General features: G+C 52.7%; 1 protein-coding gene across 6 annotated transcripts in view; it reads left to right on the forward strand.

The window, feature by feature from the left end:
- The first annotated feature begins 4113 nt into the window (after positions 1-4113).
- Positions 4114-26398, forward strand: part of CWF19L1 (CWF19 like cell cycle control factor 1) — a 51873-nt gene continuing 29588 nt past the window's right edge. The window contains exons 1-7 of one of the 6 annotated variants that reach the window (XM_075603051.1): positions 4114-4256; positions 6181-6265; positions 10028-10112; positions 16012-16113; positions 16222-16436; positions 18813-18931; positions 21988-22072. In XM_075603051.1, coding sequence (XP_075459166.1) covers positions 4234-4256; positions 6181-6265; positions 10028-10112; positions 16012-16113; positions 16222-16436; positions 18813-18931; positions 21988-22072 — 714 coding nt within the window. In that variant the 5' untranslated portion in view covers positions 4114-4233. Of the gene's footprint in view, positions 4257-6063; positions 6084-6180; positions 6266-10027; positions 10113-15421; positions 15494-16011; positions 16114-16221; positions 16437-18222; positions 18345-18812; positions 18932-20397; positions 20456-21987; positions 22073-26398 lie in introns of those variants that run through there. The other 5 variants (XM_075603052.1, XM_075603053.1, XM_075603054.1 and 2 more) reach the window with 5 other exon arrangements.

Consider the following 26398-nt stretch of genomic DNA (forward strand, 5'->3'; position numbering starts at 1 on the left):
CCTATCTCTTCTCCCCCACCTATCTCCCCCTCTCCTATCTATTCCCCCTATCTCTTCTCCCCCTCTCCTATCTATTCCCCCCTATCTCTTCTCCCCCACCTATCTCCCCCTCTCCTATCTATTCCCCCCTATCTCTTCTCCCCCACCTATCTCCCCCTCTCCTATCTATTCCCCCTATCTCTTCTCCCCCTCTCCTATCTATTCCCCCTATCTCTTCTCCCCCTCTCCTATCTATTCCCCTCTATCTCTTCTCCCCACCTATCTCCCCCTCTCCTATCTATTCCCCCCTATCTCTTCTCCCCCTCTCCTATCTATTCCCCCCTATCTCTTCTCTCCCACCTATCTCCCCCTCTCCTATCTATTCCCCCCTATCTCCCCCTCTCCTATCTATTTTTTCCTCCCCTATCTCTTCTCTCCCACCTATCTCCCCCTCTCCTATCTATTCCCCCCTATCTCTTCTCCCCCACCTATCTCCCCCTCTCCTATCTATTCCCCCTATCTCTTCTCCCCACCTATCTCCCCCTCTCCTATCTCTTCTCCCCCACTCCTATCTATTCCCCCCTATCTCTTCTCCCCCTCTCCTATCTATTCCCCCCTATCTCTTCTCCCCTCTCCTATCTATTCCCCCCTATCTCTTCTCCCCCACCTATCTCCCCCTCCTATCTATTCCCCCTATCTCTTCTCCCCTCTACTATCTATTCCCCCCTATCTCTTCTCCCCCACCTATCTCCCTCTCCTATCTATTCCCCCTATCTCTTCTCCCCCACCTATCTCCCCTCTCCTATCTATTCCCCCCTATCTCTTCTCTCCCACCTATCTCCCCTCTCCTATCTATTCCCCCTATCTCTTTCCCCACCTATCTCCCCTCTCCTATCTATTCCCCCTATCTCTTCTTCCCCACCTATCTCCCCCTCTCCTATCTATTCCCCCCTATCTCTTCTCCCCCACCTATCTCCCCCTCTCCTATCTATTCCCCCTATCTCTTCTCCCCCTCTCCTATCTATTCCCCCTATCTCTTCTTCCCCACCTATCTCCCCCTCTCCTTCTATTCCCCCCTATCTCTTCTCCCCCACCTATCTCCCCCTCTCCTATCTATTCCCCCCTATCTCTTCTCCCCCACCTATCTCCCCCTCTCCTATCTATTCCCCCTATCTCTTCTCCCCCTCTCCTATCTATTCCCCCCTATCTCTTCTCCCCCTCTCCTATCTATTCCCCCCTATCTATTCTCCCCCCCCTATCTCCCCTCTCCTATCTATTCCCCCCTATCTCTTCTCCGCCCACCTATCTCCCCTCTCCTATCTATTCCCCCCTATCTCTTCTCTCCCACCTATCTCCCCCTCTCCTATCTATTCCCCCTATCTCCCCCTCTCCTATCTATTCCCCCCTATCTCTTCTCTCCCACCTATCTCCCCCTCTCCTATCTATTCCCCCCTATCTCTTCTCCCCCACCTATCTCCCCCTCTCCTATCTATTCCCCCTATCTCTTCTCCCCCACCTATCTCCCCCTCTCCTATCTCTTCTCCCCCACTCCTATCTATTCCCCCCTATCTCTTCTCCCCCTCTCCTATCTATTCCCCCCTATCTCTTCTCCCCCTCTCCTATCTATTCCCCCCTATCTCTTCTCCCCACCTATCTCCCCTCTCCTATCTATTCCCCCTATCTCTTCTCTCCCACCTATCTCCCCCTCTCCTATCTATTCCCCCTATCTCTTCTCTCCCACCTATCTCCCCCTCTCCTATCTATTCCCCCCTATCTCTTCTCCCCCACCTATCTCCCCCTCTCCTATCTATTCCCCCCTATCTCTTCTCCCCACCTATCTCCCCCTCTCCTATCTATTCCCCCTATCTCTTCTCCCCCACCTATCTCCCCCTCTCCTATCTCTTCTCCCCCACTCCTATCTATTCCCCCCTATCTCTTCTCCCCCTCTCCTATCTATTCCCCCTATCTCCCCCTCTCCTATCTATTCCCCCCTATCTCTTATCCCCCACCTATCTCCCCCTCTCCTATCTATTCCCCCCTATCTCTTCTCCCCACCTATCTCCCCCTCTCCTATCTATTCCCCCCTATCTCTTCTCCCCCACCTATCTCCCCCTCTCCTATCTATTCCCCCCTATCTCTTCTCCCCCACCTATCTCCCCCTCTCCTATCTCTTCTCCCCCCACTCCTATCTATTCCCCCCTATCTCTTCTCCCCCTCTCCTATCTATTCCCCCCTATCTCTTCTCCCCCACCTATCTCCCCCTCTCCTATCTATTCCCCCCTATCTCTTCTCCCCCACCTATCTCCCCCTCTCCTATCTATTCCCCCCTATCTCTTCTCCCCCACCTATCTCCCCTCTCCTATCTATTCCCCCCTATCTCTTCTCCCCCACCTATCTCCCCCTCTCCTATCTATTCCCCCCTATCTCTTCTCCCCCACCTATCTCCCCCTCTCCTATCTATTCCCCCACCTATCTCCCCCTCTCCTATCTATTCCCTCCTATCTCTTCTCCCCCACCTATCTCCCCCTCTCCTATCTATTCCCCCCTATCTCTTCTCCCCCACCTATCTCCCCCTCTCCTATCTATTCCCCCCTATCTCTTCTCCCCCACCTATCTCCCCCTCTCCTATCTATTCCCCCTATCTCTTCTCCCCCACCTATCTCCCCCTCTCCTATCTATTCCCCCCTATCTCTTCTCCCCCACCTATCTCCCCCTCTCCTATCTATTCTCCCCCACCTATCTCCCCCTCTCCTATCTATTCCCCCCTATCTCTTCTCCCCCACCTATCTCCCCCTCTCCTATCTATTCCCCCCTATCTCTTCTCCCCCACCTATCTCCCCCTCTCCTATCTATTCCCCCTATCTCTTCTCCCCCACTCCTATCTATTCCCCCCTATCTCTTCTCCCCCACCTATCTCCCCCTCTCCTATCTATTCCCCCTATCTATTCTCTCCCACCTATCTCCCCCTCTCCTATCTATCCCCCCCTATCTCTTCTCTCCCACCTATCTCCCCCTCTCCTATCTCTTCTCCCCCACCTATCTCCCCCTCTCCTATCTATCCCCCCTATCTCTTCTCCCCCACCTATCTCCCCCTCTCCTATCTATTCCCCCTATCTCTTCTCCCCCTCTCCTATCTATTCCCCCCTATCTCTTCTCCCCCACCTATCTCCCCCTCTCCTATCTATTCCCCCTATCTCTTCTCCCCCTCTCCTATCTATTCCCCCCTATCTCTTCTCCCCCACCTATCTCCCCCTCTCCTATCTATTCCCCCCTATCTCTTTTCCCCCACCTATCTCCCCCTCTCCTATTTATTCCCCCCTATCTCTTCTCCCCCACCTATCTCCCCCTCTCCTATCTATTCCCCCTATCTCTTCTCTCCCACCTATCTCCCCCTCTCCTATCTATTCCCCCCTATCTCTTCTCCCCACCTATCTCCCCCTCTCCTATCTATTCCCCCCTATCTCTTCTCTCCCACCTATCTCCCCCTCTCCTATCTATTCCCCCCTATCTCTTCTCCCCCACCTATCTCCCCCTCTCCTATCTATTCCCCCCTATCTCTTCTCCCCCACCTATCTCCCCCTCTCCTATCTATTCCCCCCTATCTCTTCTCCCCCTCTCCTATCTATTCCCCCTATCTCTTCTCCCCCACCTATCTCCCCCTCTCCTATCTATTCCCCCTATCTCTTCTCCCCCACCTATCTCCCCCTCTCCTATCTATTCCCCCTATCTCTCCCTCTCCTATCTATTCCCCCTACCTATCTCCCCCTCTCCTATCTATTCCCCCCTATCTCTTCTCCCCCACCTATCTCCCCCTCTCCTATCTATTCCCCCCTATCTATCTCCCCCTCTCCTATCTATCTCCCCCTCTCCTATCTATCTCCCCCTTTCCTATCTCCCCCCCCCACACCTATCTCCTCCCTTCCCTATCTCCCCCTCTATCTCCTCCCTTCCCTTGTCTCGTTTCAGTCCCCCTATATCTCCAGTCCTCTCCCCCTCCGCCCCCATCTCTCCCCTCCCTATCTTCCCCATCTATCTCATTCCTCCCCTATCTCCGTCCCACCTATCCCCCATCTCCTTCTTCCTCCCCTATCTCCTCCCCTAACACTGTTTTGCCGAAGCAGAACTACAACTCCCAGAAGTCCTTGCTGCAGCAAAGAGCGGTCACATGATACATTCACCCAATCAGATGGCCCGGCGCGCCGGAGAGACAGGCAGTGACGCAGTGCCAGGCCGGGACCCGCGGGAATATTTAATATGGCGGCGAAACCGTTAAGGCTGTGAGTATGTTTTATTATCGCTACTATAAGCACCCCCCACCCGAGAATCACCCCCCCCACCCGAGAATCACCCCCCCCACCCGAGAATCACCCCCCCCCACCCGAGAATCACCCCCCCACCCGAGAATCACCCCCCCCACCCGAGAATCACCCCCCCCCCACCCGAGAATCACCCCCCCCACCCGAGAATCACCCCCCCCCACCCGAGAATCACCCCCCCACCCGAGAATCACCCCCCCGGAACATCACTCCCACCCCCCCCCCCCCCTGAACATCACTCCCACCCCCCCCCCCCTGAACATCACTCCCACCCCCCCCCCCCCTGAACATCACTCCCACCCCCCCCCCGGAACATCACTCCCACCCCCCCCCCCGGAACATCACTCCCACCCCCCCCCCCCCCGGGAACATCACTCCCACCCCCCCCCCCCCCCGGAACATCACTCCCACCCCCCCCCCGGAACATCACTCCCACCCCCCCCCCGGAACATCACTCCCACCCCCCCCCCCCCCCGGGAACATCACTCCCACCCCCCCCCCGGGAACATCACTCCCACCCCCCCCCGGGAACATCACTCCCACCCCCCCCCCGGGAACATCACTCCCACCCCCCCCCCCGGAACATCACTCCCACCCCCCCCCCCCCCCGGGAACATCACTCCCACCCCCCCCCCCGGGAACATCACTCCCACCCCTGTGTGTGTGTGTCTCCCACCCCTGTGTGTGTGTGTCTGTCTCTCTGTGTGTGTGTGTCTGTCTCTGTGTGTGTGTGTGTGTGTGTGTGTTTGTCTCTGTGTGTGTGTGTGTGTGTGTGTGTCTGTCTCTGTGTGTGTGTGTGTGTGTGTGTGTGTGTGTGTCTGTCTCTGTGTGTGTGTCTGTCTCTGTGTGTGTGTCTGTCTCTGTGTGTGTGTGTGTGTGTGTGTCTGTCTCTCTGTGTGTGTGTGTGTCTGTCTCTCTGTGTGTCTGTGTGTGTGTCTGTCTCTCTGTGTGTCTGTCTCTCTCTCTGCGTGTCTCTGTGTGTCTGTCTGTCTCTGCGTGTCTTTCTGTCTCTGCGTGTCTCTGTGTGTCTCTGTGTGTCTCTGTGTGTCTCTGTCTCTCTGTCTCTGCGTGTCTCTGTGTGTCTTTCTGTCTCTGTGTGTCTTTCTGTCTCTGCGTGTCTCTGTGTGTCTTTCTGTCTCTGCGTGTCCGTGTGTGTCTGTCTGTCTGTCTGTCTGGGCACTTGACGTGGGTTTTTTTTTGTTTTGTTCTGAAATTGTTCCGGGTGTTTGGTTTTGGAATGAAAGGTTCTGATTTTACACCCCTTTCCCCCATCTATTTGCAATACAGTATATATCCTATATCATTTGTCTTTATTAGGAATGAGCACTTTCGCTCATGGTTGTTGTGTTTGATTCTGGTTTTGCACGGTTTGTTTCATTTCGGATTTTTCCCAAATTAAGGGGAAAAACCAGGACAAAATGGAAATAATATAATAAAGCATATAATACACCATCAAAATATATATATTTTAAATAATATAACTGAGTGACATAACTTAAGTTGGTGACCTAGGTCATATCCCACAGGTAGCGAAATGGTTAAACAGTGGCAGCCTTTAAGTGGAGTGACGCGTGTAGAAGTCACCGAGTTTGGCCAATATGTGATGGGAGCTTTACGTTGGTGACTTGGCAAACCTGGAACCCCGGTGTCTTTTGCCAACGTGCCACGTTTTGGGCATCTCTACAAGTGACCTCATTTCTATTTCATTTGATCAAACACTTTGGTTAACTTGGCTGCGTGAAGTGACCAGCAGCATATTCCCTTTGGTTCCTCTCCAGTGGCAATGGGGTGAGAAGTGACCGTCTCTCCACTAATTGTAATATAACCTGTGGTGTCCGAGGGTTGGCAACACGATGTGCTTATTGTGTCCTCTCTCTGTTCCTAGGCTGGCCTGTGGGGATGTGTACGGGAGGTTTGATGCGTTGTTCAACAGGGTGCAAGCTATTCAGAAGAAGAGCGGCCCGTTTGATGTAAGGAAGCTTCTGTGTAACCCAAAGCTGGTGGCATTAAGAGCTAGTGATGTACTATTATGTCACGTGTTGTTGTTTGATCTGTCTTCAAATGGTGTGATAAAGATGCAGTTGTGGCGTGTAGCGAGGCTCTGTGTAGGCACAGTTAATGATGTAGTAGGCTTGTCACTAGAATGGACGCTCATGCTTGGAGGTAGGTTACCCTGCTTGTTACTGTATTTAATAGTGTCTGATCAGTGCAGTTTATGGGAAATACTTTTATTCCCAGTTCGGAGCAGGTTATAATCCTGTAATACTGCATGTTTATTTTATGGCGATGCGTGCAGTGAAACTGTGAACACATTGCTTACTGGATCTCTCTCTCTCTCCTCTCTATCCTCTCTCTATCCTCTCTCTATCCTCTTTCTTTCTCTTCTCTTCTTTCTCTCTTCTCTTCTTTCTCTCTTCTCTTCTCTTCTTTCTCTCTTCTCTTCTTTCTCTCTTCTCTTCTCTTCTTTCTCTCTTCTCTTCTCTTCTTTCTCTCTTCTCTTCTTTCTTCTCTTCTCTTCTCTTCTTTCTTCTCTTCTCTCTCTCTTAATGAAATTAAATGTTCCCTTGGTTTTGAGTTGGTTAAAGGAGATGTTTTTATACTATATTTGAATGTAAGCTCTGACCTATACCAACTGTAGGTTATTAAAAGTAAATAAGTTGCAGCTTATAGCGACGGCGACGTCAGGCTGCGCTTATAGCGGGGGCGATGGCGACGGCGACGTCAGGCTGCGCTTATAGCGGGGGCGACGGCGACGTCAGGCTGCGCTTATAGCGGGTGGCGACGGCGACGTCAGGCTGCGCTTATAGCGGGGGCGACGGCGACGTCAGGCTGCGCTTATAGCGGGGGCGACGGCGACGTCAGGCTGCGGTCGCTGGAAAAATCAAATAGAGATAACTTCCAGCGATCGCGACTAAGCCGTTGCTCCGCGCTTACTATAAGCGCACGTGGCGGCGGCGATGCATTTGTTGTGACGCGGCGTCGCGTCTCCGGCACTATAAGCGCAGCCTTATTGAGGTGGAAAGCAGCTCAAAGAATATTACCTGACCGTTACAAAGCGCGGGTAGTACAGGGACGCGTGGCGTGGGTAGTACAGGGGCGCGTGGCATGGGTAGTACAGGGACGTGGCGTGGGTAGTACAGGGACGTGGCATGGGTAGTACAGGGACGCGTGGCGTGGGTAGTACAGGGACGTGGCGTGGGTAGTACCGGGGCGCGTGGCGTGGGTAGTACAGGGACGCGTGGCTAGTACCGGGGCACGTGGCATGGGTAGTACAGGGAAGCGTGGCGTGGGTAGTACAGGGACGTGGGTAGTACAGGGACGTGGCATGGGTAGGAAAGGGACGTGGCATGGGTAGTACAGGGACGCGTGGCGTGGGTAGTACAGGGACGTGGCGTGGGTAGTACCAGGGCGCGTGGCGTGGGTAGTACAGGGACGCGTGGCGTGGGTAGTACCGGGGCACGTGGCATGGGTAGTACAGGGAAGCGTGGCGTGGGTAGTACCGGGGCGCGTGGCGTGGGTAGTACCGGGGCGCGTGGCGTGGGTAGTACAGGGACGCGTGGCGTGGGTAGTACCGGGGCACGTGGCGTGGGTAGTACCGGGGCACGTGGCGTGGGTAGTACAGGGACGGGTGGCGTGGGTAGTACAGGGGCGCGTGGCGTGGGTAGTACCGGGGCACGTGGCGTGGGTAGTACAGGGACGGGTGGCGTGGGTAGTACAGGGACGCGTGGCGTGGGTAGTACCGGGGCGCGTGGCGTGGGTAGTACCGGGGCACGTGGCGTGGGTAGTACCGGGGCACGTGGCGTGGGTAGTACCGGGACGCGTGGCGTGGGTAGTACAGGAACGCGTGGCGTGGGTAGTACAGGGGCGCGGGGCGTGGGTAGTACAGGGGCGTGGCGTGGGTAGTACAGGGACGTGGCGTGGGTAGTACAGGGACGTGGCGTGGGTAGTACAGGGACGTGGCGTGGGTAGTACAGGGACGTGGCGTGGGTAGTACAGGGACGTGGCGTGGGTAGTACAGGGACGTGGCGTGGGTAGTACAGGGACGTGGCGTGGGTAGTACAGGGACGTGCGTGGGTAGTACAGGGACACGTGGCGTGGGTAGTACAGGGACACGTGGCGTGGGTAGTACAGGGACACGTGGCGTGGGTAGTACAGGGACACGTGGCGTGGGTAGTACAGGGACACGTGGCGTGGGTAGTACAGGGACACGTGGCGTGGGTAGTACAGGGACACGTGGCGTGGGTAGTACAGGGACACGTGGCGTGGGTAGTACAGGGACACGTGGCGTGGGTAGTACAGGGACACGTGGCGTGGGTAGTACAGGGACACGTGGCGTGGGTAGTACAGGGACACGTGGCGTGGGTAGTACAGGGGCGTGGCGTGGGTAGTACAGGGACGCGTGGCGTGGGTAGTAAGGGGCGTGGCGTGGGTAGTGCAGGGGCGTGGCGTGGGTAGTACAGTGGCGTGGGTAGTACAGGGGCGTGGCGTGGGTAGTACAGGGGCGTGGCGTGGGTAGTACAGGGACGCGTGGCGTGGGTAGTACAGGGACGCGTGGCGTGGGTAGTACAGGGACGCGTGGCGTGGGTAGTACAGGGACGCGTGGCGTGGGTAGTACAGGGACGCGTGGCGTGGGTAGTACAGGGGCGCGTGGCGTGGGTAGTACAGGGGCGCGTGGCGTGGGTAGTACAGGGGCGCGTGGCGTGGGTAGGACAGGGACGTGGCGTGGGTAGTACAGGGACGCGTGGCGTGGGTAGTACAGGGACTCGTGGCGTGGGTAGTACAGGGACTCGTGGCGTGGGTAGTACAGGGACTCGTGGCGTGGGTAGTACAGGGGCGCGTGGCGTGGGTAGTACAGGGGCGCGTGGCGTGGGTAGTACAGGGACGTGGCGTGGGTAGTACAGGGACGTGGCGTGGGTAGTACAGGGACGTGGCGTGGGTAGTACAGGGACGCGTGGGTAGTACAGGGACGCCTGGCCTGGGTAGTACAGGGACGTGGCGTGGGTAGTACAGGGTTGCGTGGCGAGGGTAATACAGGGACGCGTGGCGTGGGTAGTACAGGGACGCGTGGCGTGGGTAGTACAGGGGCGCGTGGCGTGGGTAGTACAGGGACGCGTGGGTACAGGGACGCACAGCTGAGGGACGTGGCATGGGTAGTACAGGGACGCACAGCTGAGGGACGTGGCATGGTAGTACAGGGACGCACAGCTGAGGGACGTGGCATGGGTAGTACAGGGACGCACAGCTGAGGGACGTGGCATGGGTAGTACAGGGACGCACAGCTGAGGGACGTGGCATGGGTAGTAGAGGGACGCACAGCTGAGGGACGTGGCATGGGTAGTACAGGGACGCACAGCTGAGGGACGTGGCATGGGTAGTACAGGGACGCACAGCTGAGGAACGTGGCATGGGTAGTACAGGGACGCACAGCTGAGGGACGTGCATGGGTAGTACAGGGACGCACAGCTGAGGGACGTGGCATGGGTAGTACAGGGACGCACAGCTGAGGGACGTGGCATGGGTAGTACAGGGACGCACAGCTGAGGGACGTGGCATGGGTAATACAGGGACGCACAGCTGAGGGACGTGGCATGGGTAGTACAGGGACGCACAGCTGAGGGACGTGGCATGGGTAATACAGGGACGCACAGCTGAGGGACGTGGCATGGGTAATACAGGGACGCACAGCTGAGTGCCGTGGTCCCACATACCTAATACATGTGTCGCCCTTTTAGATGTTACTCTGCGTTGGAAGTTTCTTTGGGACAAGCCCAGACAGTCACACACTGTGGGAAGAATATAAACACGGAACAAAGAAAGGTATGGTGTGTGCGTGTGTATATCCTAACACTGTGTGCCCTGTCCCTGCTCTGTGCGTGTGTATATCCTAACACTGTGTGCCTGTCCCTGCTCTGTGCGTGTGTATATCCTAACACTGTGTGCCTGTCCCTGCTCTGTGCGTGTGTATATCCTAACACTGTGTGCCTGTCCCTGCTCTGTGCGTGTGTATATCCTAACACTGTGTGCCTGTCCCTGCTCTGTGCGTGTGTATATCCTAACACTGTGTGCCTGTCCCTGCTCTGTGCGTGTGTATATCCTAACACTGTGTGCCTGTCCCTGCTCTGTGCGTGTGTATATCCTAACACTGTGTGCCTGTCCCTGCTCTGTGCGTGTGTATATCCTAACACTGTGTGCCTGTCCCTGCTCTGTGCGTGTGTATATCCTAACACTGTGTGTCTGTCCCTGCTCTGTGCGTGTGTATATCCTAACACTGTGTGCCTGTCCCTGCTCTGTGCGTGTGTATATCCTAACACTGTGTGCCTGTCCCTGCTCTGTGCGTGTGTATATCCTAACACTGTGTGCCTGTCCCTGCTCTGTGCGTGTGTATATCCTAACACTGTGTGCCTGTCCCTGCTCTGTGCGTGTGTATATCCTAACACTGTGTGCCTGTCCCTGCTCTGTGCGTGTGTATATCCTAACACTGTGTGCCTGTCCCTGCTCTGTGCGTGTGTATATCCTAACACTGTGTGCCTGTCCCTGCTCTGTGCGTGTGTATATCCTAACACTGTGTGCCTGTCCCTGCTCTGTGCGTGTGTATATCCTAACACTGTGTGCCTGTCCCTGCTCTGTGCGTGTGTATATCCTAACACTGTGTGCCTGTCCCTGCTCTGTGCGTGTGTATATCCTAACACTGTGTGCCTGTCCCTGCTCTGTGCGTGTGTATATCCTAACACTGTGTGCCTGTCCCTGCTCTGTGCGTGTGTATATCCTAACACTGTGTGCCTGTCCCTGCTCTGTGCGTGTGTATATCCTAACACTGTGTGCCTGTCCCTGCTCTGTGCGTGTGTATATCCTAACACTGTGTGCCTGTCCCTGCTCTGTGCGTGTGTATATCCTAACACTGTGTGCCTGTCCCTGCTCTGTGCGTGTGTATATCCTAACACTGTGTGCCTGTCCCTGCTCTGTGCGTGTGTATATCCTAACACTGTGTGCCTGTCCCTGCTCTGTGCGTGTGTATATCCTAACACTGTGTGCCTGTCCCTGCTCTGTGCGTGTGTATATCCTAACACTGTGTGCCTGTCCCTGCTCTGTGCGTGTGTGTATCCTAACACTGTGTGCCTGTCCCTGCTCTGTGCGTGTGTGTATCCTAACACTGTGTGCCTGTCCCTGCTCTGTGCGTGTGTGTATCCTAACACTGTGTGCCTGTCCCTGCTCTGTGCGTGTGTGTATCCTAACACTGTGTGCCTGTCCCTGCTCTGTGCGTGTGTGTATCCTAACACTGTGTGCCTGTCCCTGCTCTGTGCGTGTGTGTATCCTAACACTGTGTGCCTGTCCCTGCTCTGTGCGTGTGTGTATTCCTAACACTGTGTGCCTGTCCCTGCTCTGTGCGGGTGTGTATCCTAACACTGTGTGCCTGTCCCTGCTCTGTGCGGGTGTGTATCCTAACACTGTGTGCCTGTCCCTGCTCTGTGCGGGTGTGTATCCTAACACTGTGTGCCTGTCCCTGCTCTGTGCGGGTGTGTATCCTAACACTGTGTGCCTGTCCCTGCTCTGTGCGGGTGTGTATCCTAACACTGTGTGCCTGTCCCTGCTCTGTGCGTGTGTATATCCTAACACTGTGTGCCTGTCCCTGCTCTGTGCGTGTGTATATCCTAACACTGTGTGCCTGTCCCTGCTCTGTGCGTGTGTATATCCTAACACTGTGTGCCTGTCCCTGCTCTGTGCGTGTGTATATCCTAACACTGTGTGCCTGTCCCTGCTCTGTGCGTGTGTATATCCTAACACTGTGTGCCTGTCCCTGCTCTGTGCGTGTGTATATCCTAACACTGTGTGCCTGTCCCTGCTCTGTGCGTGTGTATATCCTAACACTGTGTGCCTGTCCCTGCTCTGTGCGTGTGTATATCCTAACACTGTGTGCCTGTCCCTGCTCTGTGCGTGTGTATATCCTAACACTGTGTGCCTGTCCCTGCTCTGTGCGTGTGTATATCCTAACACTGTGTGCCTGTCCCTGTCTCTGTGCGCGTGTATATCCTAACACTGTGTGCCTGTCCCTGCTCTGTGCGCGTGTATATCCTAACACTGTGTGCCTGTCCCTGTTCTGTGCGTGTGTATATCCTAACACTGTGTGCCTGTCCCTGCTCTGTGCGTGTGTATATCCTAACACTGTGTGCCTGTCCCTGCTCTGTGCGTGTGTATATCCTAACACTGTGTGCCTGTCCCTGCTCTGTGCGTGTGTATATCCTAACACTGTGTGCCTGTCCCTGCTCTGTGCGTGTGTATATCCTAACACTGTGTGCCTGTCCCTGCTCTGTGCGTGTGTATATCCTAACACTGTGTGCCTGTCCCTGCTCTGTGCGCGTGTATATCCTAACACTGTGTGCCTGTCCCTGCTCTGTGCGCGTGTATATCCTAACACTGTGTGCCTGTCCTGCTCTGTGCGCGTGTATATCCTAACACTGTGTGCCTGTCCCTGCTCTGTGCGCGTGTATATCCTAACACTGTGTGCCTGTCCCTGCTCTGTGCGCGTGTATATCCTAACACTGTGTGTCTGTCCCTGCTCTGTGCGCGTGTATATCCTAACACTGTGTGCCTGTCCCTGCTCTGTGCGCGTGTATATCCTAACACTGTGTGCCTGTCCCTGCTCTGTGCGCGTGTATATCCTAACACTGTGTGCCTGTCCCTGCTCTGTGCGCGTGTATATCCTAACACTGTGTGCCTGTCCCTGCTCTGTGCGCGTGTATATCCTAACACTGTGTGCCTGTCCCTGCTCTGTGCGCGTGTATATCCTAACACTGTGTGCCTGTCCCTGCTCTGTGCGCGTGTATATCCTAACACTGTGTGCCTGTCCCTGCTCTGTGCGCGTGTATATCCTAACACTGTGTGCCTGTCCCTGCTCTGTGCGCGTGTATATCCTAACACTGTGTGCCTGTCCCTGTTCTGTGCGCGTGTATATCCTAACACTGTGTGCCTGTCCCTGCTCTGTGCGCGTGTATATCCTAACACTGTGTGCCTGTCCCTGCTCTGTGCGTGTGTATATCCTAACACTGTGTGCCTGTCCCTGCTCTGTGCGTGTGTATATCCTAACACTGTGTGCCTGTCCCTGCTCTGTGCGTGTGTATATCCTAACACTGTGTGCCTGTCCCTGCTCTGTGCGTGTGTATATCCTAACACTGTGTGCCTGTCCCTGCTCTGTGCGTGTGTATATCCTAACACTGTGTGCCTGTCCCTGCTCTGTGCGGGTGTATATCCTAACACTGTGTGCCTGTCCCTGCTCTGTGCGGGTGTATATCCTAACACTGTGTGCCTGTCCCTGCTCTGTGCGGGTGTATATCCTAACACTGTGTGCCTGTCCCTGCTCTGTGCGGGTGTATATCCTAACACTGTGTGCCTGTCCCTGCTCTGTGCGCGTGTATATCCTAACACTGTGTGCCTGTCCCTGCTCTGTGCGCGTGTATATCTACCTCACACTGTGTGCCTGTCCCTGCTCTGTGCGTGTGTATATCCTAACACTGTGTGCCTGTCCCTGCTCTGTGCGTGTGTATATCCTAACACTGTGTGCCTGTCCCTGCTCTGTGCGTGTGTATATCCTAACACTGTGTGCCTGTCCCTGCTCTGTGCGTGTGTATATCCTAACACTGTGTGCCTGTCCCTGCTCTGTGCGGGTGTATATCCTAACACTGTGTGCCTGTCCCTGCTCTGTGCGGGTGTATATCCTAACACTGTGTGCCTGTCCCTGCTCTGTGCGGGTGTATATCCTAACACTGTGTGCCTGTCCCTGCTCTGTGCGGGTGTATATCCTAACACTGTGTGCCTGTCCCTGCTCTGTGCGGGTGTATATCCTAACACTGTGTGCCTGTCCCTGCTCTGTGCGGGTGTATATCCTAACACTGTGTGCCTGTCCCTGCTCTGTGCGGGTGTATATCCTAACACTGTGTGCCTGACCCTGCTCTGTGCGCGTGTATATCCTAACACTGTGTGCCTGTCCCTGCTCTGTGCGCGTGTATATCCTAACACTGTGTGCCTGTCCCTGCTCTGTGCGCGTGTATATCCTAACACTGTGTGCCTGTCCCTGCTCTGTGCGCGTGTATATCCTAACACTGTGTGCCTGTCCCTGCTCTGTGCGCGTGTATATCCTAACACTGTGTGCCTGTCCCTGCTCTGTGCGCGTGTATATCCTAACACTGTGTGCCTGTCCCTGCTCTGTGCGCGTGTATATCCTAACACTGTGTGCCTGTCCCTGCTCTGTGCGCGTGTATATCCTAACACTGTGTGCCTGTCCCTGCTCTGTGCGCGTGTATATCCTAACACTGTGTGCCTGTCCCTGCTCTGTGCGCGTGTATATCCTAACACTGTGTGCCTGTCCCTGCTCTGTGCGCGTGTATATCCTAACACTGTGTGCCTGTCCCTGCTCTGTGCGCGTGTATATCCTAACACTGTGTGCCTGTCCCTGCTCTGTGCGCGTGTATATCCTAACACTGTGTGCCTGTCCCTGCTCTGTGCGCGTGTATATCCTAACACTGTGTGCCTGTCCCTGCTCTGTGCGCGTGTATATCCTAACACTGTGTGCCTGTCCCTGCTCTGTGCGCGTGTATATCCTAACACTGTGTGCCTGTCCCTGCTCTGTGCGCGTGTATATCCTAACACTGTGTGCCTGTCCCTGCTCTGTGCGCGTGTATATCCTAACACTGTGTGCCTGTCCCTGCTCTGTGCGCGTGTATATCCTAACACTGTGTGCCTGTCCCTGCTCTGTGCGCGTGTATATCCTAACACTGTGTGCCTGTCCCTGCTCTGTGCGCGTGTATATCCTAACACTGTGTGCCTGTCCCTGCTCTGTGCGCGTGTATATCCTAACACTGTGTGCCTGTCCCTGCTCTGTGCATTTGGAGCCATGTTTTAGTGTAACTTTTATAGAATAGCACGCACAGAACATGTTATCTGCGTGACTGATCTCCGTATTTGGTGCATTATAACTAAAATGCAACTAAAACAGATCTGTGAATTTCATATTCTAAAGCAAATGTGTTTTAGAGACTATTTACGACACATTGTTTGTGTGTTTTTATAAATTATTGCGTTTCAACTTTTGTGTTGTTGGTATCCAGTCACTGAAATGCATTATTTAATTATAGAGTAACATTTCCAAACGTATCTAATTTGTGACCAAAATGCTACGGCGGAAAGATTTGAGATCCTTCTAAAGAGTATGTACAAAAGTCCTTAACAAATGATTATTTGGTATGTCTTTCATTGCTTAATACAGCGGAGCGCAAAGTGGGGGCGCGAGACTGCGGGGGGCTGCAGGGCCTCGGGAAACCTGACTTACCTTGGCTCCGGCAGCTTCTTGGACGCGTCAGGTCATGTGACATCACGTTTGTCGTCATTCCACTGGAGCCGATGCCGGAGCCAAGGTGTTTGGGGGGGGGGGGGAGGAACCGCCGGCAGGGGGGCGCAGGGAAAAATGTTTGTGCCCCCCTGCCTTAATAGAATATCTTAATGTTATTTCGGTTATACGTTCAGTTCCTCCGTAGTGCTTTCCGTGGTCATAGCCTGAAACGATACCCGTGCATCCAAATAGTTAATATTTCTGATCTCTGGGCCCTTTATCAGATAACACAATTGTGGAGTTGAAACCTCTATGGATTTTCAAAGAGAAATCTCGTCTGTAATTGAAATGTGGACCTTTTTTTCGTGTGATGTGAGTGTTTTTTCCCTGTGTAAGCTCCTATTCAGACATATGTGCTGGGATCCAATAACCAAGACACGGTGAAACATTTTGAAGATGTTGATGGATGTGAATTAGCTGCAAATATAACCTACTTAGGTACGTACATGCATTTTGAATACTTATTAACATAGTCACTGATTAATTATGAACCCTCCCCCCCGCCCCGGCCGAGGATCCTGTATAAATGTGTGTGTTTAATTGCAGGGCGTAAAGGGTTATTCACGGGAGCCTCGGGCCTGCAGATAGCGTATGTGAGTGGCATGGAGTCCGCCAGTGACCCGGCCCCTGCATACTGCTTCACTGCTAAGGACATCATGTCTCTGAAGACGTCTCTAACATCAAACGCAAAGTTCAAAGGTGTGGATATTTTACTGACCTCCCCGTGGCCCAAGGATGTGTGCAATTATGGCAACGCCCCGGTACGTTGTGTATTACCATGGGGTTTTCACATCTGTTGTTTGTCTCATGTTAAGTTTGCACTCAAGTGCCTGTTTTCATAAAAGGACTTTATTATTTTTATGGTCCAAAAATTGCGTTTTAAATTGGTAATTCACGCTGATCGTGTGGGTTCCCGTGGCTCCCCCGCCCCCTCTGCTGCGCGTCCCCGTGGGTCCCTCGCCCCCTCTGCTGCACGTCCCTGTGGCTCCCTCGCCCCCTCTGCTGTGCGTCCCCGTGGCTCCCTCGCCCCCTCTGCTGCATGTCCCCGTGGCTCCCTCGCCCCCTCTGCTGTGCGTCCCCGTGGCTCCCTCGCCCCCTCTGCTGCACGTCCCCGTGGCTCCCCCACCCCCTCTGCTGCACGTCCCCGTGGCTCCCCCGCCCCCACTGCTGCTCGTCCCCGTGGCTCCCCCGCCCCCACTGCTGCTCGTCCCCGTGGCTCCCCCGCCCCCACTGCTGCTCGTCCCCGTGGCTCCCCCGCCCCCTCTGCTGCGCGTCCCCGTGGCTCCCCCGCCCCCTCTGCTGCGCGTCCCCGTGGCTCCCCCGCCCCCTCTGCTGCTCGTCCCCGTGGCTGCCCCGCCCCCTCTGCTGCTCGTCCCCGTGGCTCCCACGCCCCCTCTGCTGCTCGTCCCCGTAGCTCCCCCGCCCCCTCTGCTGCGCGTCCCCGTGGCTCCCCCGCCCCCTCTGCTGCTCGTCCCCGTGGCTCCCCCGCCCCCTCTGCTGCTCGTCCCCGTGGCTCCCCCGCCCCCTCTGCTGCTCGTCCCCGTGGCTCCCCCGCCCCCTCTGCTGCTCGTCCCCGTGGCTCCCCCGCCCCCTCTGCTGCGCGTCCCCGTGGCTCCCCCGCCCCCTGTGCTGCTCGTCCCCGTGCGATCCGTGCTTTCCTCCTGAGGTCGTAAAAACGTTCTTTGGTGAAATACGTTTTGAAATGTAGGTATTGGATGAAACCCATATAGGAATATGGCGCTAAAACCTTATTTCCAGCGTTGAATGAATAAGATAATTTCTGCTTTTGTTCTTTTCTGGCAGAATAACGCAGTAAGCAGATACGGACGTGGTACCCCTCACAGTCCCAAATGTATTTGTAATGGGACAAATCGTAGCAGAAATACATTCACTTTGAATATCGTTGTAGTGTGAGCACCTTTTCAGTTGCTGATTCTGAGAGAGCGAGTGTGTGTGGTGGTTGTGTGTGGTGGTTGTGTGTGGTGGTTGTGTGTGGTGGTTGTGTGTGGTGGTTGTGTGTGGTGGTTGTGTGTGGTGGTTGTGTGTGGTGGTTGTGTGTGGTGGTTGTGTGTGGTGGTTGTGTGTGGTGGTTGTGTGTGGTGGTTGTGTGTGGTGGTTGTGTGTGGTGGTTGTGTGTGGTGGTTGTGTGTGTGTGTGTGGTGGTTGTGTGTGTGTGTGTGGTGGTTGTGTGTGTGTGTGTGGTGGTTGTGTGTGTGTGTGTGGTGGTTGTGTGTGTGTGTGTGGTGGTTGTGTGTGTGTGTGTGGTGGTTGTGTGTGTGTGTGTGGTGGTTGTGTGTGTGTGGTGGTTGTGTGTGTGTGTGTGGTGGTTGTGTGTGTGTGTGTGGTGGTTGTGTGTGTGGTTGTGGTTGTTGTTGTTGTTTCATTTTGAGACTGCTAGCCGTGCATGAGCTTGCGGACATGTGATGGACATTGTAGCTTAGTTTGGATGGGGTTCTCCGGACCTGAACCACGCTAATTTCCTCTCCGCAGCCCCCCTGCTCCCCGAGATAGTTATACAGCAGTGAGATACCAGTATCACCGTCACATGTAAGGTTCACACGGGCCAGCAGGAAGTGGCAAAGGAGGGTGTCGCAGCTTCCTATTGGTCCACAAGATCTTTTAAGCAGACATTTTCTGTGCCCCAGCTGCTTCCAGCACCTTCTTCCAATGTAAGTATCTCGGGAAGCAGGGGTTCAGCTCCAGAGACCCACAGTTACTAATCTTGTACAAAAATAGAGGTACAGCCACGCTAAATTCACCTGCGGCGCTGAACTGCGCTATTTTGTGCTGCTTACAGTTTTAGGTGCCAGTGGTCTCCCTCACGTTGGGGAATTCAAAATTGCTAAACTGCGACGGGCCAATTGGAAGCTGCAACTGATGGTGTCGCAGCCTCCCTCCTATTGGATGACCACACCCGCCATATTTAAATAACTCGGACGTGTGCCAGAACGTCTCCGGAAGGGAGATTCTCTGACGCTACGGAGGAGACCCCCAGTTAGAATACAGGATTGCTGCTTTAAATAAATGGAAACGTGTAAAATGTACATTTGCATAATGTGGCATATACCACAGTAGGAAATGTGAATGTGTTAAGCTGCAATATAAAGTAAAATATTGCATGGTTTCTGTGCTTCCAGGCTGATGTAGAGACCAGAAAATGTGGGTCTGCGTTTGTAGCAAATCTCGCCTCGAGTTTGAAGCCCAGATACCACTTCTCCGCCCTGCAGGGGGAGAGCTACGAGAGACTTCCTTACAGGTAAGGCAAGCTCAGGTGTTTAATGAGAGGCTTTAAAAATGCGTGCGTTATTTTCTAGTCGTTTGAACGCTTCATCTTTTTGGTATCTGCCCAAATTAACGTTCACTTTTTTTATGGGTGTTTGTCAAATACAAGGTGCAGATTTTTGATATCCACTCAGTCTGGGACGACATCTGTGACAATTTGAATTTGCCTCTTGACACGGCGTGCTACGTCGTCACGTTCCCTGTGACCCACGAGGCCTGGCACCGGGAGCCCTCCCGTCAGGCTGTTTGTTTTGCAGGAACAGGGAAAGAAAAAAAACGAAGCACTGGTTCCACTGAAGGTTAAAAATAAACACAGAGGTGCGTTCCCACAATAAAAGTTTAATAGATCAAAAAAAGCACAAAAACAGAACACCTACGCGTTTCGGGCTTGTGGCCCTTTATCAAGGTGAATGAAAATACTTAAACGAGTGCTTTTAATTTCGGCGCTGCCGTGACCAATCCGTCGCCACTTCCTGGTTCGGGAGGGAGTGACGCGGGACGTGTGACGTCAGCGCGCTCGGGCCATAACAATAAAACAATTTAATATATATATACCGGTTGCTATCTGAGCTCATGGATATGTTTAGCCAAACTTTTGCTATATATATATATAGTTATTATGAAACAGCAATGTATTTATGCTTAACTGAACTGCTTTGTGAATTTAACTTGTAAATTTTTACTAATGAATTCATATTATATGTCCAACTTGGATTGTCTAATACTTTGCTAATAACCATTCAGTATGAAGATATAATTTTTTATAATTAATTATTTGAATATTCTGTATGGTTAATGATGGCAATGTTTTTTCAACCTGGAAATCATCTACTGTCAATTAAGTGGCAATTTATTGTTTCTTTTATGTTGTAATATTCACTATTGCCCTTTATTGTTTCTGTATATATATATATACAGATTCTCCCACTCAGATTGAACTCTGAACTGTGGGCTTCTAGCAGATATAGAGTTTGCTTAATCTATGAATGAAGCAATTGTTCACCTCTGCTCATGACATTAGTTCATTCTATTGTTTATACTTGTTTTTAATTATGTTTTAATGTCTAGGTAACGTTTCTTCATTCATATAAAGGAGTGTTCATTTTTTTCTGTTTAAATAAAGTTTGTTTTATTGTTATGGCGCGAGCACGCTGACGTCACACGTCCCGCGTCACATCCCGCGTCACTCCCTCGCGAACCAGGAAGTGGTGACGGATTGGTCACGGCAGCGCCGAAATTAGGTATTTAAAAGCACTCGTTTAAGTATTTTCATTCACCTTGATAAAGGGCCACAAGCCCGAAACGCGTAGGTGTTCTGTTTTTGTGCTTTTTTTGATCTACAGTATTAAACTTTTATTGTGGGAACGCACCTCTGTGTTTATTTTTAACCTTCAGTGGAACCAGTGCTTCGTTTTTTTCTTTCCCTGCTCCTGCTTATCTACATCAACGGAGGCACGGTGTACCCCAGGAGAAGTGAAACATCAGGCTCCTCAATTGCGTGAGTTATACTCTTAAGTGAGCCTTTTCCACTCTCCTTTCTCCATTAGTGGCTGCAAGGATTGTTGTTTATTACCCCATGTTATTACCTGGATGTTGTATTATTGTTGGACACCGGCAGGTGTATACTGTCCTTACCTCATTGCCTGTGGAACTTTATTTTCCAGTTACACATCTAACAGGTGTATGGGTGTAATTTAATATCCTAGCCTTATCTTTTGCTTCCTTTGGAGGGGTAATCCGCTGTATATTCAAGTCAATCATTATTGTTTGCTGTGATTTTTGTTTCAGAGCACCATGCAACTTTATCTTTCCATATTTGTTTGTTTTGTACTGGCAAAAATATGATAAACTTATATCTCCGCAACACAAAAGGAGTGTTTCTACTGCTTCTGGAACCGCCTGGTTCAGATGAGGTTAATTTTGGTGGGTTACTGTTATAATGCCCACGTTTACCTACACCCCGGAACACGTTCACCTACACCCCGGAACACGCGCCCACGTTTACCTACACCCTGGAACACGCGCCCACGTTCACCTACACCCCGGAACACGCGCCCACGTTTACCTACACCCCGGAACACGCGCCCACGTTTACCTACACCCCGGAACACGCGCACACATTTACCTACACCCCGGAACACGCGCCCACGTTTACCTACACCCCGGAACACGCGCCCACGTTTACCTACACCCCGGAACACGCGCCCACGTTTACCTACACCCCGGAACACGCGCCCACGTTCACCTACACCCCGGAACACGCGCCCACGTTTACCTACACCCCGGAACACGCGCACACGTTTACCTACACCCCGGAACACGCGCACACATTTACCTACACCCCGGAACACGCGCCCACGTTTACCTACACCCCGGAACACGCGCCCACGTTTACCTACACCCCGGAACACGCGCCCACGTTTACCTACACCCCGGAACACGCGCACACATTTACCTACACCCCGGAACACGCGCCCACGTTTACCTACACCCCGGAACACGCGCCCACGTTTACCTACACCCCGGAACACGCGCCCACGTTCACCTACACCCCGGAACACGCGCCCACGTTTACCTACACCCCGGAACACGCGCACACATTTACCTACACCCCGGAACACGCGCCCACGTTTACCTACACCCCGGAACACGCGCACACATTTACCTACACCCCGGAACACGCGCACACATTTACCTACACCCTGGAACCCGCGCCCACGTTTACCTACACCCCGGAACACGCGCCCACGTTCACCTACACCCCGGAACACGCGCCCACGTTTACCTACACCCCGGAACACGCGCACACGTTTACCTACACCCGGAACACGCGCCCACGTTCACCTACACCCCGGAACACGCGCCCACGTTTACCTACACCCCGGAACACGCGCCCACGTTTACCTACACCCCGGAACACGTGCCCACGTTTAGCCATGCTTGTGAGCGCTCTGATTTTACCATTAACTTTAACCATTGAAATCATTGTATACATCTGTGGTTTATACTTTTTGTTTTTTCCTTACACAGAAATCATTTGGTCTTGCAAGAAAATGCCCAACATGTGAGCCGGTTTGTAGCTTTGGCGAGTGTTGGCAACGCAGATAAGAAGAAGGTAACTTGGAGCCTGTCTTACCGACTGATTATTCTTGTAACACATTTACTCTTTAAAAAAACCAAACCTATTTATGTGGTATTTATTGGAGTTTTTGGGTTTTGTAGCCTGAACCAGGTTATAATTTTACCTGCGGTTCTGCGTTTATTTTGTTATTCCTAATTTAGTTATGGTGATATATATTCTGCCCTTTAATGTCCACGATAAGTGTCCGTTATGCTTTTGTTTCATGATGTGCAGCCCCATCCTTATAGAAAGCAGAATTAATGGCAGAGTTCTGCTTGGAAACGTTGGCCTGTGAAGCCAGGGCTGACTTTGTCTGATAAACCAGCTGAATGTGCTGGTAACTTCCCGGGTAGTTCCCCGTCGCTGCAGGAGGAGGCGACCGCTCCAGCACCCAGGGAAACGGTCTGGAACAGCCTTTGTCATGTAAATGCTTTATGGGCTCTAAACACATTGTGAGTGAGCAATTTGTAACTTTTATTCTGTTAACTTAATTACTTTATGGTCCCGTGGGAAGTGTTTTGGGGGTGCAGCTGTGAGGAGCAGCTTCTCTGGTCGTCTGCTTAATGCCGGCCTCTGGTGATTAATGTCCCGCTTGTCTTTTTACCCATGCAACTAGTGATCAGCCCAGGAGAGGAGCGGCCAGTACGATCTGTGCCAACATCTCTGCTCTCTTTTCTAAGGAGAAAGGAAGATTGGGCTGCTGGGGCGGCCAGGGGGTTGGGGGATGTAGGTAAAGCAGCCAAGGGCACATTCAACCTGTTGCCGACCAATGCTTGAAGTCTGGCATTGTACTCTCAGTGTACTTTTTATTGTTGAGTATGAGTAATTGGCTCTTTGAAATTACCTTTCCAAACCCCAATTAATTGTAGGAGCAGAGCTCGCTCTGTGTATGCGCTATACAGGTCAGTGAGATAGTCACATAGGAGCAGGGCTCGCTCTGTGTATGCGCTATACAGGACAGTGAGATAGTCACATAGGAGCAGCGCTCTGTATACGCGCTATACAGGTCAGTGAGATAGACACATAGGAGCAGGACTCGCTCTGTGTATGCGCTGCTATACAGGACAGTGAGATAGTAACATAGGAGCAGCACTCTGTGTATGTGCTATACAGGACAGTGAGATAGTAACATAGGAGCAGCGCTCTGTGTATGCGCTATACAGGACAGTGAGATAGTCACATAGGAGCAGGGCTCGCTCTGTGTATGTGCTATACAGGACAGTGAGATAGTAACATAGGAGCAGCGCTCTGTGTATGTGCTATACAGGACAGTGAGATAGTAACATAGGAGCAGCGCTCTGTGTATGCGCTATACAGGACAGTGAGATAGTCACATAGGAGCAGGGCTCGCTCTGTGTATGTGCTATACAGGACAGTGAGATAGTCACATAGGAGCAGGGCTCTGTATATGCGCTATACAGGTCAGTGAGATAGACACATAGGAGCAGCGCTCTGTGTATGTGCTATACAGGACAGTGAGATAGTAACATAGGAGCAGCGCTCTGTGTATGTGCTATACAGGACAGTGAGATAGTAACATAGGAGCAGCGCTCTGTGTATGTGCTATACAGGACAGTGAGATAGTAACATAGGAGCAGCGCTCTGTGTATGTGCTATACAGGACAGTGAGATAGTAACATAGGAGCAGCGCTCTGTGTATGTGCTATACAGGACAGTGAGATAGTCACATAGGAGCAGGGCTCGCTCTGTGTATGCGCTATACAGGACAGTGACCTAGTCACATAGGAGCAGGGCTCTGTATATGCGCTATACAGGAGCAGTGAGATAGTCACATAGGAGCAGCGCTCTGTGTATGTGCTATACAGGACAGTGAGATAGTCACATAGGAGCAGGGCTCGCTCTGTGTATGCGCTATACAGGACAGTGACCTAGTCACATAGGAGCAGGGCTCTGTATATGCGCTATACAGGACAGTGAGATAGTCACATAGGAGCAGGGCTCTGTGTATGTGCTATACAGGACAGTGAGATAGTCACATAGGAGCAGCGCTCTGTGTATGCGCTATACAGGACAGTGAGATAGTCACATAGGAGCAGCGCTCTGTGTATGCGCTATACAGGACAGTGAGATAGTCACATAGGAGCAGGGCTCGCTCTGTGTATGCGCTATACAGGACAGTGAGCTGGTCACATAGGCGCAGGGCTCTGTGTATGCGCTGTACAGGACAGTGAGATAGTCACATAGGCTCAGGGCTCGCTCTGTGTATGCGCTATACAGGACAGTGAGATAGTGACATAGGCTCAGGGCTCTGTGTATGTGCTATACAGGACAGTGAGATAGACACATAGGATCAGAGCTCTGTGTATGTGCTATACAGGTCAGTGAGATAGACACATAGGAGCAGGGCTCTGTGTATGTGCTATACAGGTCAGTGAGATAGTCACATAGGAGCAGCGCTCTGTGTATGTGCTATACAGGACAGTGAGATAGTCACATAGGAGCAGGGCTCGCTCTGTGTATGCGCTATACAGGACAGTGAGATAGTCACATAGGAGCAGCGCTCTGTGTATGTGCTATACAGGACAGTGAGATAGTGACATAGGCTCAGGGCTCGCTCTGTGTATGCGCTATACAGGTCAGTGAGATAGACACATAGGATCAGAGCTCTGTGTATGTGCTATACAGGACAGTGAGATAGACACATAGGAGCAGCGCTCTGTGTATGCGCTATACAGGACAGTGAGATAGTCACATAGGAGCAGGGCTCGCTCTGTGTATGCGCTATACAGGACAGTGAGATAGTCACATAGGAGCAGGGCTCGCTCTGTGTATGTGCTATACAGGACAGTGAGATAGTCACATAGGAGCAGGGCTCGCTCTGTGTATGTGCTATACAGGACAGTGAGATAGTCACATAGGAGCAGGGCTCGCTCTGTGTATGTGCTATACAGGACAGTGAGATAGTCACATAGGCGCAGGGCTCACTCTGTGTATGCGCTATACAGGACAGTGAGATAGTCACATCGGAGCAGGGCTCGCTCTGTGTGTGCGCTATACAGGACAGTGAGATAGTCACATAGGAGCAGGGCTCGCTCTGTGTATGTGCTATACAGGACAGTGAGATAGTCACATAGGAGCAGCGCTCGCTCTGTGTATGCGCTATACAGGTCAGTGAGATAGTCACATAGGAGCAGCGCTCTGTGTATGTGCTATACAGGACAGTGAGATAGTCACATAGGAGCAGCGCTCTGTGTATGCGCTATACAGGACAGTGAGATAGTCACATAGGAGTAGCGCTCGCTCTGTGTATGTGCTATACAGGACAGTGAGATAGTCACATAGGCGCAGGGCTCACTCTGTGTATGTGCTATACAGGACAGTGAGATAGTCACAAAGGAGCAGGGCTCACTCTGTGTATGCGCTATACAGGACAGTGAGATAGTCACATAGGAGCAGGGCTCACTCTGTGTATGCGCTATACAGGACAGTGAGATAGTCACATAGGAGCAGCGCTCGCTCTGTGTATGCGCTATACAGGACAGTGAGATAGTCACATAGGAGTAGCGCTCGCTCTGTGTATGCGCTATACAGGACAGTGAGATAGTCACATAGGAGCAGGGCTCTGTATATGCGCTATACAGGAGCAGTGAGATAGTCACATAGGAGCAGCGCTCTGTGTATGTGCTATACAGGACAGTGAGATAGTCACATAGGAGCAGCGCTCTGTGTATGCACTATACAGGACAGTGAGATAGACACATAGGAGCAGGGCTCTGTGTATGCGCTATACAGGTCAGTGAGATGGTCACATAGGAGCAGGGCTCTGTGTATGCGCTATACAGGTCAGTGAGATAGTCACATAGGAGCAGCGCTCTGTGTATGCGCTATACAGGACAGTGAGATAGTCACATAGGAGCAGCGCTCTGTGTATGTGCTATACAGGACAGTGAGATAGTCACATAGGCGCAGCGCTCGCTCTGTATGCGCTATACAGGACAGTGAGCTAGTCACATAGGAGCAGGGCTCTGTATGTGCTATACAGGACAGTGAGATAGTCACATAGGAGCAGGGCTCGCTCTGTGTATGCGCTATACAGGACAGTGAGATAGTCACATAGGAGCAGCGCGCGCTCTGTGTATGCGCTATACAGGATAGTGAGATAGTCACATAGGAGTAGCGCTCGCTCTGTGTATGTGCTATACAGGACAGTGAGATAGTCACATAGGAGCAGGTCTCTGTGTATGTGCTATACAGGACAGTGAGATAGACACATAGGAGCAGGGCTCTGTGTATGCGCTATACAGGACAGTGAGATAGTCACATAGGAGCAGCGCTCTGTGTATGCGCTATACAGGACAG

The sequence above is a fragment of the Ascaphus truei genome, chromosome 5 (assembly GCF_040206685.1).
Source record: "Ascaphus truei isolate aAscTru1 chromosome 5, aAscTru1.hap1, whole genome shotgun sequence".
NCBI classification, from domain to species: domain Eukaryota; kingdom Metazoa; phylum Chordata; class Amphibia; order Anura; family Ascaphidae; genus Ascaphus; species Ascaphus truei.